The sequence below is a fragment of the Amblyomma americanum genome, chromosome 6 (assembly GCF_052857255.1).
Source record: "Amblyomma americanum isolate KBUSLIRL-KWMA chromosome 6, ASM5285725v1, whole genome shotgun sequence".
NCBI classification, from domain to species: Eukaryota; Metazoa; Arthropoda; class Arachnida; order Ixodida; family Ixodidae; genus Amblyomma; species Amblyomma americanum.
In genome coordinates this window covers 200,033,607-200,052,860 of record NC_135502.1, presented here as the reverse complement: position 1 = coordinate 200,052,860, position 19,254 = coordinate 200,033,607, and the positions used below count along the sequence as shown (strand labels likewise).

At 47.2% G+C, this 19,254-nt stretch overlaps 1 protein-coding gene across 1 annotated transcript; it reads right to left on the bottom strand.

Annotated features, from left to right (window-relative positions):
* Positions 1-15,901: 15,901 nt before the first annotated feature.
* Positions 15,902-16,876, bottom strand: LOC144095689 (uncharacterized). The gene has a single exon (XM_077629349.1). The coding sequence runs from the start codon at positions 16,874-16,876 to the stop codon at positions 15,902-15,904; it is 975 nt and encodes a 324-aa protein (XP_077485475.1).
* Between the last annotated feature and the right edge of the window lie 2,378 nt (positions 16,877-19,254).

Below are 19,254 nucleotides of genomic sequence, written 5' to 3'. Positions count from 1 at the left end.
GCACCTGGAGTCACATAATGCAAGGAGCCCCATCCGAGCACACAAGGGCATTTCGATGACGAGCAGGCTCGTCGCGGTATCTGGCGGCGGCCGCGGAATCTACGGAGGGCACGGATTTCAATTCCGAAACTTTATGGATATAAATTTCTCATAAACTGTTTCCTTTACATAGCGAAGCAGCAAAACCAAAGAAAGTAAAAAGCTCTGTTCCGTAAAGTTCATAAACGCGTAATTAGGAAAACAAATGATTATTCATTAGCCTTTAAAACCACAGACATTTTTGCTTTTTATTGTAACAGTTAGCATCATGACCAACGTTATCATGCGAATACGAGAATTACGAGGACATCAATAACCAATTTGACCGACCTTGCTTATTGAAAGCCCGGCCCACGCGACATTTCCCGAGAAACACTTTCGGATATTGTGTAGTTCAACTTATCGCATGATCTGCGCCTTTCGTTTGTCATTTTCTTTCAATTTTTACCTACCTGCTTTTACTTCTTTTTTGAACAGACCAATAATAATAATAATAATTGGTTTTGGGGGGGGAAGGAAATGGCGCAGTATCTGTCTCATATATCGTTGGACACCTGAACTGCGCCGTGAGGGAAGGGTAAAGGAGGGAGTGAAAGAAGAAAGGAAGATAGAGGTGCCGTAGTGGAGGGCTCCGGAATAATTTCGACCACCTGGGGATCTTTAACGTGCACTGACATCGCACAGCACACGGGCGCCTTAGCGTTTTTCCTCCATAAAAACGCAGCCGCCGCCGCCGGCTTCGAACCCGGGAACTCCGGATCAGTAGTCGAGCGTCCTAACCACTGAGCCACCGCGGCGGGGGTACAGACCAATACCCTTTTTTAATTTTCTGTGCAGAATGACTGTTGCCACTATGCAGGCAGCTAAACTACACATTTTCTTATTGATTTTTGCATTCTTCCTATATTATTCAATCCATATGGTGCTGTCGCGACCGCAGCATGGCTCAAATACATATCACGATTTCTGCCATCATAGTTTTATTCTTGCAGCATAGTCTATCTTTCTATGCGTAAATATTACTATCTCTGATCGCGCAGTATGTTTATTCGGCTTGTTTGACATATTATCCTTGCCTTTCCCTCCTCCTCTTTATCTATCTATCTAACTTAGATGTGTAGAGTTATCAGAGAATTGCATATATTTAATTATCTTCTTGCCATGTTCTGTGTATACAAGCAGTGAACTTTGTTTCCAGCGACGCTTTTCTGCCCTTTCTCAAGCTGTATCTTCGCATTTGTGATATTCCATTGTAACTTCGCATTTCTAACGTATATTTTGCAGAACTCCTGCTTTTTATATGTGCTCTCTGTTGCGACTATAATTTCGGTACAATTACTTAGAATACTCGACCGCTGACAGCTGCGCCCGCGCAATACACTGGAACGAAGTACAGCGTCACTGAGATTTCGTTCCTGGCCATTGCATATGTAGAAAATTGTAAACAAGGTTCTTGAATGACAAAGATTTGTTAAAATATTTGTCCTCAACTTGAACATTCATATCAGGGACATGTACCACTTTGGTTGTTTGCAACTGATATAGTGGTAAAATTTCTGAGACATTTTCTTTACTTAACTGAGGAGAAATTGAAGTTGGCTTGTATCGATAGAATACCAGCTCCTGAACACAAAAACGCCGCTCTTACTGAAAACAAAGCTCTTGTAAGGTAGAAAATAGCAAGAACCAAAATACAGGTATCGCCGTCACAGGCCAATTTCGCAAGTACAAGCGTGGTGATGCCATTGGACAAGAGACGCCACCTTGGAGGAATTTTCCTTCCTACGTGATTTCGCGAATCTCTGAGGCTGACAAAGGTAGGTTGCGCAGATCAATATTGAAGTAAGTTTTGTTTTAAAACCAATAGTCCACTTTTATCACACAAGGAAGGCAGGCAAAAGACAACCTGAATGTTGGAAGTGAAGAAAACCGATGCTTGGCGGCGCCACAGGCGGCCAGGAGAGTTTCGATTTGTTATGGCGCTTCGCGTCGATGAGCTTTTGTGTACCCCGTGGTTTTGTTTTTGACGCGCCTCGATTTACAAGCGCCGAACAGCAGAGGAACTCCAAGTGCCGCTTCAAATGCTAGTTAACATTTGAAGGAGCCTGTTAAGGCTTGTCAGATGATCGCCACGGTCGATGAAAAACTATGATGGCACGATGGTCGGTGATCGTACAAGGCAGCACTTGTGTATTCACACGCTCGCCCGACGAAACATTTCCGGCTTTGCCAGTCAACTTCAAACTACTTAACGCAGATCGTTTATCAGGGACGGGAGACAACGTACAAGGCAGTTCAGAAAAATTGCTGATGGCCTAGCTCTGTTAGGCCAGGATATACCTAGCGAAAGCGCGGAGATTTCTGCATCAGAAGAGTGCATTCACTAGATGCGCCTTTACTGATGGTTGTAACTTGAGCCGTCGTCGCGGAGTGGTAGCGTCTCCGCTCTCCGCCTCAAACGCCAAAGGATCTGGTTCGATTCCGAACCTCGGCACAGGATTTCTTTTCTATTATTCAATGAGCGGGCGGGGGGTCTCAGTGGCTTTCATAGATGCCGCCACCGAATACGTTGGTTAGCGGTGAAGAGCAGGCTCTGTTAAGGCGCGTTCATGCTGCGGCGAGGGGCGCGCGCGCGCGCCCTGCACGGCGAAGTCACGTCGGTCAAAGCGAGACCCTCTATACTCCAACTGCGCTTGACCGCCGACGCGTTCGGCGGCTTCGGCGCACTCTGACCGCACTTGCGGGGAGACTTGGAGCATGTCTCTATTTCGGGCCGAGTGCGCCAGCCCGGCCAGAATGATTCAGCTCCGCGGCGAGGTGCGCGTTGTGACGTAATTCAAGAGCTTCGGCAGTTGAGCGGAGCTGTTCTTTTCGAGCTCGGCTAATTTAATCCATTCACAGTACATATCTGAAAGTACATGCAAGTGGGCAAGAGAGCCAGATCCAGTGGACCCGTTGGATCTAGCGGAAGCCGTTGAAGCGCCGTGCGCCGGCTTTAATTTCAAGCCTCCGACTTTTAAACACGACCGCCCTTGAGCACCCATCCGTTTTTTGTGCCAAAAAATAAATAACTTGGCCCTTGCAACCGTGGGAGACCTCGACGCTGCCTGCTGCGCCGTGCAACCGCGCCGTTCAAGGAATCACAATCCGTTGGCCCCAAAGCCACGGCCAGCCTCCAATGGGCGCAAGGCGCCGACCTTGTCCTGGCGCCTTGCGACTCCCCGCACTGGGGTTATGACATTTAGTTTGCAACGGCTGATCCCTGAGGAAGGGGTAAACGACCCGCCGGCGCCTAACCTAACCGTGCTCCCTCAAAAGCATCGCACGCTCTGTGGGGCTGAGGTCGCTGAAAATGCAGGCCGGAGTTTTTGCGTGAACTGCGTCGTCGGGTTCGGGAACGGGATCCATCGTAACGCTGCCAAGACGCAGTTGCAAACGTAAACGAAGCGACGGTAGCGACCCCCGATAGATGCATTCAACATGCGGCGGCGGTAGCGTTCATTTCGGCAGCTGCTAGACCGCACCGCTAGCCGTCAGAAATCATGGAGTCTCTGTTTAAGTCACGTTTCCCGTCACTCTGTCCTGTGACGTCATAAGAGTTCTCGAATTTGACTCGGAGCGGCGGGAAAAACTTTTTCAACTTCGAATCCAAATTTCTTTTAGATAAATTCATCTTTCGCTCCCGGACAAGCGGCAACAAAGCCATGAAATGCCGAACAATCAGATTTTGCTAACAAAAAAAATTGATAGGGTTCTCCTCAGTGTCCCTCTAATAGACAAAAAAAAATGGAAGCATAGATATCAGTTATTTCTGCCAAAGTTCTTGGGACATGCGAATATATTCTTTTATGAAAAATACATATTTTTCTTGTCTTGATAGTGCATAGCGTTCAGTAATTTGCAGCATCTAACTCGCTAGAGCGTTAATTGGCAGTAGCAATTATGATTAATGTATTTGATCCCTGTACAAATTCTATAAGGAGGAGGCCGCGCTGCAACATGAGCCGCCCTCGAACAAAATTTCCGGCTACGCCACTGTAGAGAACGCCTGTCGAATTTCCACCTAGGTGAGTAGAGGCGTATTAGAATTTTTAGCTTGCCGCTTATGAAAGCAAATCTCGGTGTTGTTCATTCCTATGTCGAAAAGAGGGAGGAGGCGAAGCCTACTCCTAAAACGCTTTCATTTCATCGTTCGCTGTTGCAGTAGCAGATCCGTTTTGCTGAGTGCAATAGATACTGTCTTTTACGAGTACGTCACAAACTAGCGCATCGGGATTAACCACTGCCGAAAAAAAAAATCAGAAGTGGTGTCACACTGGTTTGATCTAGGCCTGGTACGCACTTTAGGGAAAACCTACTTCACTATGGGGTCATTTGCGAAATCCCTTGCTCTCTGAGGCATGTGATTTTTCGTTGCAGCTTTCGTCCCGCAGGAGTGCCAGTAGAGCTGAGCGACCCAGTTCACCTGATGCGTTTACTCCGGGTATTGGAGAGCCCCTGCTTGTCTAGGTGCTCCATTTCAATCTCGGCTCCAACCTTATTGAAGTCTTCTTCCAAGTAATGCAAATCTTGAAGTTGTAACATGGCCTTATGATCGCTGTCGTCAGTGGAAAAGTCTCTCGTTTTCATACACTAAAAATCGTCGCGCTTTTTCTGCCATTCTCCTGCGAACAAAAAGCAGCGGCCCAAAAACAGAAGCTCACAGACCGACATAAAGCGAAAAAATACCGTTCATTTTTCTGATGTCATATTTCGAAGGCCAAAGGGCACAAGCTCCGCTCACGTATACGAATTCAAAGCAGAACTGAACTTCTCTTATGGTGCACTGCGACACTTATGTCTCAAGCCCGATATGCGCTGACGCAACTATTCCTTCTGTTTACTCGGTAATTATAAAGCCGAGTGAACCGTCATTACATCTTTTGAGTTATAAGACAAGACAAATTTTAAAAGATTACACTAAACTTATCGGGGGAAAACCGCTGCTCTCCGGGGGCAAAACTGCATGGTTTCAAGGGAGGTCAGTGCCAGTTTTACCGACGAAAAGCTAGTCTTCCGTTTGAGTGGAGAGTCAAATGCGCAAGTTTTATGCTTATGCACACAGTAGTTCTTTAGTTACACCATTTTGAAATCCGGGAACATATACGCCCGTGTGTCCAGGGCTAGCCTGGTCGGCAGTATTTTTTCGTCCTGTAAATTTATTAATTAGGAAAGACAATCTAAGTTCTTTAGTTATTAGCTTCAAGAACAAGTTTGAATAAAGAAGTTGTAGATCGTCTTGAAAAACAGCTAACTGAAATATTTGCACCAAGCACCTTTTACGTACAGTAGTTTTTTTTTTTTTTTGCTGGCCCCAAAGCGTAACAAGTGCAATAAAAAAGCTCCGACGTGACACCGGTCCAACTTCAGCGTCCTGAGACGCGGCTGAGCGAACAAAATCCGCTTTTTTGTTCGGCGCTCTCCTGTGGATGAGGCTTTGCGTGCGCACTGGGACAGAGATGTCAGCTGGTCACGTGACCGCTTTCATTGAAGGCCAATAAATAAAGCTAGGTAATTCGTACCATGTATACGAAACAGGCTGCCAGCTGTTTTCTGAGACAATCTACGACTTCTGTATTGTCACCTGATATTCAAGCCGATAATTAAACTGTGAGCTAGGTAGCATTCACTAATAAAGCAACTCTGAATAAGGAAAAAAATGGCGCGGACTAGGCCCCGCGACTATGAACAGCCCTCAGTTGGTTTCACTGGAGACTCCATCTTTCTTAAAAGCTTGGTCGCGCCATAGTGCTTCAAACATTGAAGGTTACACTAAGCTGGAACACCTGGCACCTACGCAGCGCATGACGCTGTCACACTGGCCCGACAAAACGCCCACCCGACAAAAAAGGTCTGTTCACCGGTCGACACATTGTGTACGTAGCAGACCATACTGCCACGCTAGGCTAACTACACAAACGCGGGTGACTTCCACTATTATCTGAAATTTTAAACACTATTTTAAACAAGTAACGCTATTATTAATTCATTGCTTACGTTTGATACTGTACGAATTGTGGAGAAGCCTACCCGTTTGCAAGGAGCCATTTAATTCGACATTATACCTTGTTTTTGTTAGCCAGCATTTTGCGAAGCACAGTTGCACTGTGGGGGTATTAGAGGGAATTTCTGACCATCAGAAGGCGCAATGCACGCTATGTGTGTCAGGCGCAGTCCGTTTGCGAGGGCCACCAAAATCTGTGCGTGCACTGAACAGCGCAAATGATGCAGCTGTGATGACCGAAATGATATGAGTTATACGAAAAATGCGGAACTGTCGATGCAGTTTAAAGCTCATGTCATGCGTTGCTTTACATCCTATGTTCCTATGATAAGGAAGGTCATAAGAAAGCACAATGCTTAAGAAACATCAAACGTAAGATACAAAGTTTACGGAAAGCAAACAAGTGTCATGCAAATAGAGAATTACATGCTAATATATACGCTCTAGCCAGAGCAGTTAAAAAGGAAGTGCGTTAGGCTAAAAAACTATTTTTGCTGCACTACGCTCAGCAACATTATTAAAGAATCACCTCATAAATTAAATAGCGATATCAGTAACAAATGGAACACTTATATAGGTTCGGACGTAGAAAGGAAAAAAAAACGTACTGACTCCTTCAACAACCGTTTCCAGTTTGTTTTCACTGCAGATAATGGTGATTTGGGGACCCTTATACGCCGCAGGGGAGAATCGACGCACTTGCGAAGTGTTCCTACCATTAGAGTATCTTCAAATAAATAAATATGTATACACAAACACGACTGACGACCAGATGTCGTCGCATGCGACATGCTTTGTGACCGCCAACACCGACAAAACCAGTCTGTCAACCGTGGGCGGGTGGGATGCTGACAGGCGGTCGGTGGGACGATCTCAGAGAAGTGCATGCATGGAAATCCCCTTTGCATGACGTGGCGCATTACATTCATTTCTTTGCGTCCACTATCCCGGAGAGAGACACGTGCTTGACCACCGTTCGACGCGATCTGTGTCAACTGCAACGTTGGCCAGGGGCCCTTTAATGCTCCATCCTCTGGCTTACCGTGCCGAGTGGTGGCAGATGTGCACCCCACCTACTCAGCTGCGTGGCGCGAGCCATCGGGGCCTTGAACTAAGGGCTCCAGCCTAATAAAGAAATTAGTTTCTTCGCTCTTTCTCTCGTTGAAGGCTCCACTTCCACGCGATCCACATCGCGAGCGGACGTTAAACCTTCCAGGGAAGCTCGCACACGACCGCTTCAGCGGAAGAGTGGCTTCCGGAGCAAGTACGGATATCTCCTCTTTTCACCCCCTTCTTCCACTGAAGGCATTCGCTGGGTTGTTGCCGTGGCAACCACGAAAAGGTTGATCGCACCCGCGTCAGGACATCCTCCGTGCCCCTCCAAAGAACAAGCAAAAACACTTAAAATAACATGTCCCGGCCCTTACGAGCGGAGAGGGGAATTTCGCACTCTCCACTTTACCACCTGCAGACGATGGCAAGGGGTTCTCGGAGGCTTCTGAAGATTGCCCACAGTTTTTGACGACATGAGGATTCTAATGCTTGCACCTTAAAATTCGTTAGGCACGAACCTGATTCCACATACGTTCCAGCTGCCACACTAAAGAAAGATGTACAGTCGGGAACAAAAGCCTCTGGACCACGTGTTCCTCAAACGAAGCCCAATGCTCTGCTATTATCCTGCGGCTGGAGACCATACTTGTGGAGGTGAAAGACGATCTTTTTGTTCTTTCATCTCCACAAGTGTGGTCTCCAGCCGCCGGCTAATAGCAGAGCTATGAGTTTCGTTTGAGGAACACGCGGTCCAGAGACTTTTGTCCCCGACTGTACAACTTCTGCCTGGCGTCGCATGATCTGCTGCCTACACGCGAGCGCAAACAGCAAAGATGCGCTAAAAAGTGCCCACCGCCTGCATGCGAAATCGCTCCAGCAGCATTTTCCACCAAAGCCGAGTGACATGGCGCCATTTCAAGATCTGTGATGTGGAACACAAAATACAACAGGCGATATTTGAAACAACTTGTATTCAGAAAGACATGCAAGCCATTGAAATGTCAAGAATTGCATAAAAAAGTGTTTGTGCGCGTCGAAGCAGTGACGTTACCTTGGGGCACCTCGGAAGTGCCAAGAACAGTGCAAAAATAAATTGGTGTTAAAAGGGACGAAGGAGCGATCATCTACTCAGTGAGGAAAACGAAAGGACAACAGTACCTGCGTTGCTGTTTGTGTGGACCCGAGTGGTGCAGTTATGTTTCTTCGCGTCCTGTGTACTGAGACGGAGGGTGATAAACCAGGTCATATCATTACAAAGTATTAGAATTATTCACCACCATTATTTTCATACTCTGAGCAAATCAGTTCGTAAAAGCTTCACTTAAGGATAACATAATTTAAAAGAGCAGACAGCAAAGTTGAGCTTTTTTTCACCTTTAATTTTATAGCCCACAGTACAACTGACATCTGAAACAAATGTAAAATGGAATTGCTGCTGTGCAGCAAAGCATCACTTGCAAACTTCCCAGGTGGTGAACATGCATGTGAAGCAAGTGCCTACATTCATAGCTTCCATGTGATGCAATGCATACTTGCATATAAGTATACTGCGCAGAATATTTTCAGTGCTTTCCTCATTTCAAATGTCTCCTGGATGTGATTCAGAAGGTAAACCAGGTGCCGCCAGAAAGCACTTCCTTCTTCATGATGTGTTTCTGAGGTTCATCATGCCTCCCTTCACAATTGCAAAGCAGCAGCTTTTAGAAATAGAGGCAGCAAAATTCAAGACCATATTTTCATCCAGAATCATCACTGGGAGGGTCGTTGGGTTGACAACGATAAAAAGTAATAATTATACTATAAAATTACTAGTTATAAAAGGGTAAAGAACATATGTTCACAGACTTTCCAGCCTTTTGGTATCAAGAATGTCTTAGGAATAGTTTACGGAAGTCTTTTAACATACAAGCTATGCCGCAGTGTCAACTCCAAAACTAAAACTGGATGGGAATGCCTTGGGTTCAATATTAATTAAGTCTTGCAGAATACTCAATTCATTTCAATTCGCTGCCCCGGTTGCCCTGCTGCCAATTGTCGCTTGAAGTTTTGCGTGAGGTTCTGAAGTTCTGTGTGAGCCTGCGGTAAAACCTTTGCTATGGGAGGACCCGACATTGCTGACCTGAAGCGCGAATTCCGCAAAGAAATTCGGGAGTTAAAACACTCATTGGAATTTGTTAGGAAACAATATGAAAACCTCAATGATGAATACGCCGAGGTTAAGAAGGAAAATGCCGCACTAAAGGCAAACCAAGAAAAACTGACCCAGGAACTTGAAAGAGTAAAGAAATCGGTGCATGAAAATTCCCAAAAGATCGTGGCTCAGGATAAGTATTCCCGGATTAAGAACATTGAACTGAAAGGAATTCCACATGCAAAGGAAGAAAACCATTTCAGTATTCTAGGCAAGGTTAAAAACGTGATTGGAGAGCCGATTAGTGATGAGGATATTGAAATATTCCACCGTGTTCCAACAAGCAATGCTTCAGCCGAGCCGAACATTGTGGTGGTGTTCAACAGTCGAACAAAGCGTGATGCAGTACTCGAAAAAGCACGCAAAAAACGTTTCACGGCGGATAAGCTAGGATTTAAAGATGAAGATCCAGTGTACGTGAACGAACACCTGTGCCCACAACTTAATTGCTCGGAATGACCATCAAAAGGAAAGACGTAAGGCAGTGGCGGTTCGCATGGGTGCGTGGTGGAAAGGTGTTCGCACGGCATACAGAAACGTCTGAAGTAGCGCATATCACTTGTGATGCAGATCTGGAAAAGATAGTCTAGTTGATATTTAAGCAGGAACTTGAATTTCCCTTTTTCCGTTGCAATTATTGCACCAAATGCTATCGAGCAACCAAAAAAAATGACTATCTTTCCTTTCTGCACTGCAATGCACAGTCCCTCCGGAACAAATACGATGAATTGACGGCATCCCTTCTTGAATTCCGTTTTCCATTTCATGTTATTGTGATAACTGAAGCTTGGTAAACATCTGCTGATGTATTTTCCTTAGCTGGTTACCAAACGTTTTTCTTAAATAGATCTTGTCGCCGTGGCGGTGGTGTGATTCAGCTTATATCACAACGCCTTTCATGCAGCATTGTGGAAGATTTTTCCCTAATCACAACAGATTATGAAGTTTTTAATGTTCAGTGCCAGAAATCCATGTTTGTTGTTCTGTACCGTCCGCCTGATGGTGAAATCGATGCGCTTATGGGATTTTTAGCTAAATTTCGCTTGCACTAATAAGTTGTGTGTCACTCTAGGGGGTGGCTAACATTAACCTATTGCGCCATACATCCATTGGTCGTCAATTCGAACTTCTTCATGATTCATTTAGTTACAAAAATGTCATAACAGAACCCACACGAATAAGTTCTATGACCGAAAGTTTGCTTGACTTTTTCATAACAAACAATACGGATGACTGTGTGCCATCGGGTGTTATTGAGACACATATCAGCGATCACTTACCAATTTATATGTTTAGCAAGCACACTGAAATATTGAAAACATCAAATCACTTTGAGTCTTACGTTGTACAAGAAATAAACCTTAAAACGCTAAATGCTTTTCGATCTCGAATTCGAAACGAAGACTGGAGCCGAATTTTTTAGAATAGCAATCCTGATGGCACTTATAACATGTTCATTGCAATGCTGATAAGTATATACAAGGACTGTTTTAAGTTCAAAAAGGTTACGAAGAATCGTAAGATACGTAAGCCATGGCTCACCAGTGAGTGCCTGGGAATGATCGTGAAGAAAAATTTTTTTGTTTTCAGAATTTTTGCGAACGAGAAATTCAGCACATTTCTCTAATATCAAAAAATACTGCAACTTTGTAACAAAATTTTTACGTAATGATAAAAATAATTATTTTGAGAATATACTGTGTGCAAAAAAATCTCGAAGCGATGTATTATGGCGTAAACTTAACCAACTTCTTAACCGTGGTATTCACCAAACGGAAGAGTTAGAAATAATAGTAAAGAGCAAGCGAGTTAAAGGCAAGGAGTTGGCAGACGTATTCAATGACTACTTTCTGCATCTATAGTTCATAACGCTTGTTCTAATCCTTCAACACATTTCGGTGATCCGAGTATGAATAGCGCTGTTTTTCTCCCAGCAACTCCAGAAGAGGTTCATTCGGTTTTTATGTCGCTTAGGAATAGCAAGACACGTGATATAGACGGCCTCCAGATTAGGCCGATAAAATTTGTTCTAGATATCTTGGTCCCAGCACTTACGCATATAATTAATGTTTTACTCTCTACGAGAATCTTTCCCGAAACTATGCAGCGCGCCAAAGTAACAGTTCTTTATAAATCAGGGAATAAAAATGAGCTCTCGAACTATCGCCCCCTCTCGGTTCTGCCTATGATATCAAAGGGACTAGAAAAAATTATTTGTAAACGTGTCACTGCGTTCTGCGAAAAATATTCCGTTATATCACCGCAGCAGTTCGGATACCGTAAAGGAATGTCAACTGAGTTGGCTCTTCTCACTCAAAAGGAATTAAGATCGAATGGTTTTGAGGAGAAGAAATTAACCCTAGGCTTATTTGTAGACTTTTCTAAAGCTTTCGATAGTATTGACCACTCCCTATTATTCACTAAATTGCAGCACTGTGAATTTCGCGGCGTTCCTCCGACACATTTAAAGTCGTACTTACAGCATCGGAAACAGAGCGTTGCCATTGGCGAAGAGCTTTCATCTCTGCAAGGCTTAACAGCGGGGGTCCCGCAAGGTACAGTATTTTAGGGCCGGTTTTGTTTAACTTATATGTAAACGATATAATTAGCATCAGTGACAGCGCACATTTCATAGTTTACGCAGATGACACAAGTATATTTCTACAGTCAGATAATGTCGTACAACTTGGGCGTTTAGCCAATAATACGCTCGCTTTATTGTCTGATTAGAGTGCGACTAACTCGATAAAAATTAACACATCAAAAACAAAGGCCGTTTTATTTCCACCATCACAAAAGCCTGTAAGCTTTGACATAAACTTATACCTTGGAAATGATAGACTAGACCTTGTCAACCAGATAAAAACCTTGGGAGTAATCTTTAATTAACACTTAACCTAGGATGCTCATGTAGACCCAATAAGTACAAGCCTCGCCAAGATTTGCGGTATACTATCTCGACTTCTTATTTATTATTAATGTTTATTTATTTATTTATTGGTACTGTCAGCCGTAAGGCCGTTACAGGGTGGATGCATACAATTCAAGAAGTACACACAGCCACAAGTACTACAATTATGCAACTTATATGAAATAATCTTGCCAGCAGATAAAACCACAAGTGCGTCAGATAGGTAAGTGTTTATAATAATACGCTCGGTTTCAGACCACCGAGGATCGGAACCGCAGGTAATGAACATAATGAATGGTTTGGAATAAACCATAATGAATGACATCAATGGCAAAGGGTTTCTATAGGCTTAAATAACGGGACAGATAAGTTTTAAACTGGTGTAGATTGTCTGCTTGTAAAATGTCCTGAGGCAAGAAATTCCATTCAGCACCGCTGGTGGCCACTTAATTTCTCCTGGTGGCAAGTGCACGGCTAGGGTTGGAATTTGTGGTTTTACGTAGGTTGGCGAATTTGTCGTGCTCTCTGAGTGTTCCAGAGACTTGATTCTGGGGATTGACTTTCTGCAGGCGAACGGTGCTGTGATTGACTTTACGGACGCACGTGTCACGTTCTCGACCAAACAGGCCGTGGCCCGCTTTGAATACCGAGATCCTTGCAGCAACGCGCTGCACATTGTCCAGAATGACGTCACGGTGCCGCCGCGGTGCAGTGTCCTGGTGCTCGTGCGGAACGACCTATTCCACGACTACGAGGGCCTGGCAGATGGCCATACTCCACTGCTGCTTGAGCGGGGCCTTGTTGTTGCCCGAGGTCTCGTCCAACTACGTGACAGCCGTACCAACGTCCTCCTGACCAACTTTTCCAACGAATATCAGCACCTCGTCAGAGGCACGGCTATTGCCTTCCTTCACGACGTTGCTGATGTCCCAAGTTTGTGCACCGTGGGAGGACCCACTCCAGAGAATGCTGGCCCACACCACGCTCTTCAGTCAGTCAAAATAAATCCGGCCTTGCCATCTGTTCAGAAGGATCTTCTGTCGGACCTCTTGGCAGAATTTGCGGACTGTTTCGCTACGTGTTCGAAGGTCGGCCGCACTCCACTCGCCAAGCACCGTATCATCACTGATGCGACTACGCGACCCGTCTGCCAGCGCCCCTACCGTGTTTCGCCGATGGAGCGAGAAGCCATTCAAAATCAAGTTGCCGAAATGCTTGCGGACGATGTCATTCAGCCATCCACCAGCCCATGGGCATCGCCTGTGGTTCTTGTCAAAAAAAGGACAACACTCTGCGTTTCTGTGTTGACTATCGAAAACTCAATAACGTGACCAAAAAGGACGTTTACCCACTGCCCAGGATAGACGACGCGCTTGACCGATTGCGGGACGCCCGATACTTCTCGTCCTTAGATCTTAAAAGTGGGTACTGGCAGATCGAAGTGGACGAAAGAGACCGGGAGAAGGCAGCTTTTGAGACGCCCGATGGCCTCTATGAGTTTAAGGTGCTCCCATTTGGTCTGTGCTCAGCACCGGCCACGTTCCAACGCATGATGGACACCGTTCTCTCCGGCTTTAAGTGGCAGTCCTGCCTGGTGTACCTGGACGATGTCGTTATATTTTCGACCACGTTTGACCAACACTTGGAGCGGTTGCTCGTTGTGCTACAAGCACTCAAATCCGCACAACTCACCATCAAAGCCGAGAAATGCAATTTCGGCTTTGGAGAACTTCGCTTTCTTGGTCACGTTGTCAGCGCACAAGGTGTTCGCCCGGACCCTGACAAGACCGCTGCCGTCTCAGGTTTTCCACGCCCAAGTGACAAGAATGCCGTTCGCCGGTTTTTGGGTCTGTGCTCGTATTATCGGCGCTTTGTTTAAGATTTCTCGCGAATCGCCGAAGCGTTAAACTCACTGACGAGATGACACGCCCTTCGTGTGGGGAAGCGACCAAGATGTTGTAAACTTGGAAGCGCAAAAAACCGGACGACGGACAGAGTAAGGGAACACAAAAAACAGGTTCCCTTACTCTGTCCGTCGTCCGGTTTTTTGCGCTTCCAAGTTTACAACATGCATCACCAACTAGCCCGGCAGCTTGCTCTCCTGAAGCGATCAAGAGGCTGCATTTGTCGAGCTTCGCAACCGTCTACAACGTACTCCGATACTCGCCCATTTCGATGAACATGCTGCCACGGACATCCACACTGATGCCAGCAATGTCGGCCTTGGCGCGGTACTGATCCAGTGGCAAGATGGTGCAGAACGGGTCATCAGTTATGCCAGCCGAACACTTACGCGCGCCGAGACCAATTATTCTACGACGGAGAAAGAGTGCCTTGCAGTGATATGGGCCATCAGCAAGTTCCGGCCGTACCTCTACGGGCGACCCTTCCGTGTGGTAAGCGACCACCACTCCTTATGCTGGCTGGCGAGCCTCAAAGACCCCTCAGGACGCTTGGCTAGATGGAGCTTACGCTTGCAAGAACACGACTGAACAGTCGTCTACAAGTCGGGCCGTAAGCATAAGGATGCGGATTGTTTGTCGCGTGCGCCTATCACAATTGGTCCCGAGGAACCCGCCGATGATTTTCCTTTCCTGGGCGCTTTTTCTTCTTCTTCCACAGTGGCACGTATCACTATGGTTTCCCTTAAACTTCATTATATCAAGTCTTATGTAATTTTGTTTATTTTTTTCTGCTGTGAGATTACAGCAAAATGAACAAGATGCGTTTTTTATTATGTGTATTATGGTAACACGACATGTCAAGTGCTTGAGTAGCATTGCAGTGTGTAACATATGCACCAATGTATGTCCAATAGTGTTATTAGATGTCGTATTGCTTGTAATATGTCTCCATGTACGCCTATGAAAACTGAGCTTTATTGCGTCTAAATAGAATGTCTACAACATATGTATAAGTGATCTCTGCTTGTAATCCAGGCACCTATAATTGTTTAATGAGAAGCTGTATGTCAGCGCCCTTCAACATGTCAAATATAGGGGCAGCAATCTTCGTCAAGCTGCTAATCAGCAGCTTTTTGTTGCTTGCCCCCACGTTTTTTGTACTCCTGTAAAAAATGCGAAATAAATTGAATTCAATATCCTGCAAGACTTAGCAACTCGGATCAATCGTGGGAAAAGCCTCAGCAAGATTTTAATGCGGAAGCATAACTAGTCCTATTACGAGGAAAGACGGTCGCGTGTGTATGTGCGTGCTCGCAGATGGCGCTGAAAATCCCGGCGATGGCAAGAAGAATCGGGTGACGTCAAGTCCAGCAACGCCACTTCACACAATAGTATACCTGACGTTCGTCTATACGCCCACTAACCGACCTTAATGTGGCGCCAGTTTTCCCGACCACATTCGTACCCAACTTGTGGCACAGCCGCTTGTACAACGTTTTGGATGGTGGCATAAGATTTCTAGTTACATATACCTTACATGTGCTAGTCAAACTGGAGGCTAGATTGTGACAGAGATTCGAACCGACGACATATGCACCTTCTATTGCATGCCTTCCCATACTCTTTACCTCTTCTTCTAAGGCGCGCTTGAGGTGTTGACCGAGAGAGAGAGAGAGAACTTTATTGGGAATATATATATGGAGGAAGTATGAGAACGCCCTGAAGGGACCCTCCCTTACAAACACTAGGTGGGCTCCTCGTTACAGGAGCCCTTTGGCCTCCAGGGCTGCTCGGGCTCGGACGACTAGGGCCTTTTGGCTCGTTAGGTCGGAGCAGTTGAGCAGGGCTGCCTCCCAGTCCTCCGGGGTGGGGTTGGGTTTGGGGTCTAGGTTCGGGGTTGACTGGCATGCCCACACCATGTGGTAGATATCCGGGGACTTCTCCTCACAGTGTGGGCATTTTCCCGTGCAAGCGGGATCAAAGAGTTTCAGAACTGCCGGGCAAAGCAGAGTTTTGGTGAAGAGACGGAGGAGAATGTGTTCCTCCGTCTTAGTGAGGTCCTTGCATGGCTTGGGAAAGATTGAATGTTCAGATTGGTAAAGTGTTATTTCCTTAAAGGTAAAGGCGGGCTTGGGATCGGGATCCGCTGCGGTAGGGTTAGAAGGCGTTGTTACCCGGAGAGTGAGCGCGCGGGCGGAGGCATCTGCCATTTCATTGCCTTCGAGTCCTAGATGAGCGGGAGCCCATACTATCGTTCGGGGAGCGGGGGCCCCGGGATAGTCACTGTTTTGAAGAATGCGGTAAGCTAGGAAATGAATGTATCCCTGTTCAATGTTTCTACAGGCCCCTCTCGAGTCAGTAATGATGACCCGCGAGTCCCGGTCTGCGGCGGCTAGCGCGATAGCGACCTCCTCCGCATGAGTTATGTTTTGAGCTCGGAACGTAAGTCCGTTCACCGTAGCTTTCTTGTGTACGACTGCGGCCGTGTACCACCCCCCACGGTAGGGGCCGGAGGCGTCCACGTAAAAGACACCGTGTTTGTCACCGTGGTGGTAGGCTAGAGATTCTGCCCGCGCGAGGCGTCTGCCACTATGGTCTTCCTTTGAAATTTTGGCCGGGAGAGGTCGCACGTTCAGGGCGAGTCTCCAAATCTCGGGGACACGTGCGCGCTCATCCACGAGTGTTGTGCGATGGCGAATGTGCAGTCGGGCTAGTAGGCGGCGACCCGATGGCATTTTCGAGAGTCTAGTGTATTGGTTCGTCAAGTGGGCTTCCCGAAGCTCGGTGAATGTGTTAACCATCCCCAGGCCCATGAAGCGTTGGTTAGACGCGTTTGCCGGGAGGTTCAGGGCACACTTGTACATTTTTCTGAGGACTACCTCGAGGGCATTTTCGTCAGATTTCCGAAGGTGAAGGTAGGGGGTCGAGTAGAGGACTCTACTGGTTACGAAGGCATGCGCCAGCCGCAAGGCGTCTTTGCATCGCAGCCCTCCGCGTTTGTTAGAGACCCGGCGGACCATTCGGCCTACCTGAGTTCCTACCTTGCGCAGTCTGGCTAGTGTTGTTTCAACTCGTCTATGTTTGTGGATGAAAAGACCAAGTACTCTGATCTCGTCGTGTTCGGGTATGGGGCCGTTAGGCAGGGATAGTTCCAGTTTGGTATCGCACTTTGGTGATGGGCGAATGTGCACAAATTCAGACTTAGCCGGGGAGCGCTGAAGGCCGCAATGGCGAGCGTAGGCATCTACGATCGCTGCCGCTTGCTGCAGGTGGGTTTATATGTCACCGACTGTGCCGTGTTTGGCCCAGATGGTTATGTCGTCAGCATACAGCGCATGCTGAATGCCTTCGACTTTCGCCAGCTGGGCCGGGAGATTCATCATGGCGAGATTGAAAAGGAGCGGAGAAAGAACCGCGCCCTGCGGGGTTCCTCGCGTTCCTAGCTGGTAAGGGCCGTGTTCTTCGTCTTGTATCCTGATGATAAATTGTCGCTCAGATAGGACTTTTTTGACGTACTGAAAGGTTCTGCGATCGCAGTTGGTCTGGGAAAGATGTTGTAAGATGCTTTCGTTTTTGACATTGTCGAAGGCGCCCTTTAAGTCTAAGGTGAGTACTACCTTGTCGCTTAGTGGGTATTCGACGGGGTTGAGAATTTCTCGATCGAGTTGTAGCAGAATGTCCTGCACTGATCGGTGCGGGCGAAAACCGTACATGGTGTCAGCGAATGCGTTGTGGTCTTCCAAAAACTCGGACAGTCTATCTCGCACCATCGTTTCCATAAGCTTTCCCGCACAAGACGTAAGGGGGATGGGGCGAAGGTTGTCCGTGTTTATGGCTTTGCCGGGTTTGGGAATGAGACCAGAGCGGTCTTCCATTCGATTGGGAGGGGTTCCTCGCCTAGCCACATAGAATTGATGTACGCGAGGAGGTCTTCGTAGGCGGGGTTGGGGAGGTTGGCAAGAAGTTTCACGGTAATTTTGTCCCTTCCCGAAGCCGTTCCTCGCTTCATTTTACCCAGTACCGCCTTCAGGTCGTACAGTTGGAACGGCCGATCCAACCCCGCGTTCTCGGAACCTGCATAAGAGTACGCGGGCCCTCGGGGGTCCTGTTGAGTGCAAAGGTATTGGTCTCGTAGCTGTTCTGCCAATTGAGAAGTATCTCCATCGAAGCTGTGGATAGCCCGTTGGAGATGCTTTTGCGTCTCTACACGAGTCTGTGTTGGGTCGATTAGGGCGCGAAGAAGACGCCACGTACTTCGGTTTGACATTTGCCTAGCTGCCGTGTTACAGCGATGTACCCAGTTCGAGTCGGCGAGTTGGGCCGCGTACTCTGCCGCTCGCTGGGTGAGCTCGGTGATCCGGGTTTTAAGTTTCCTGTTGTGTTTCTGTCGGCGCCATCTGCGGACCAGGCTATGCCGCGCCTCCCAGAGGTGCAGGAGGTGGTTATCCACCTCCGGCGTGGCCTCCGAGAGTTGAATTTCTTTCTGCGTCGAATGAAGGTGTGTAACCACTTCCTGAGTCCACGCGTGGTATCCTCGTTCGCGAATGGGGGTAGGGTTTGTGTAAGATTGCCGGAACTCATTCCAGTCAGGGATTCGGGCTTGCGCGTGGGGTCTTGCCAACGGTTTAGTCCTAACGGTGATTTGGATGAAGCAGTTGTCGCTGCCGAGGGTTTCCTCGGTGTTTGTCCACTCAGCATGTCTGATGTTCTTGATGAAGGTAAGATCCGGACACGTGTCACGGGTCAGAGTTAGCCACTCGCGTTGGGTATGCAGGGTATGTGTGGAGAGTTAGGCCTAGCGTGGACGCGAGGCCCGCCAGCTTGCGTCCTCGCTTCTCTTCGCGCACGTATCCCCAAAGCAAGCTGGGGGCGTTAAAGTCGCCCAGGATTACTAGGGGGTCCCTGCCTGCTGTTTTTAGGGCACGACTAAAGAGCCGCGAAAGTGGCATTTTTGAGCTTTGGGGGGGCAGTAAACGTTGAGTATGTGGAGTGGTGCGTTTCTTTTCCTGAGCGGAAGGAGGGTCACCATCACGTACGAGAAATCGGTTTGGAGGTCGAGGTTGACTAAATTGGCCGTGTAACTTTTATGCACGCAGATGCAGGAAGAGGGGTC

Excerpts from the sequence above, each read along its gene's own strand:
- LOC144095689 (XM_077629349.1), bottom strand. The coding sequence starts at position 16,876 with ATGCCATCGGGTCGCCGCCTACTAGCCCGACTGCACATTCGCCATCGC.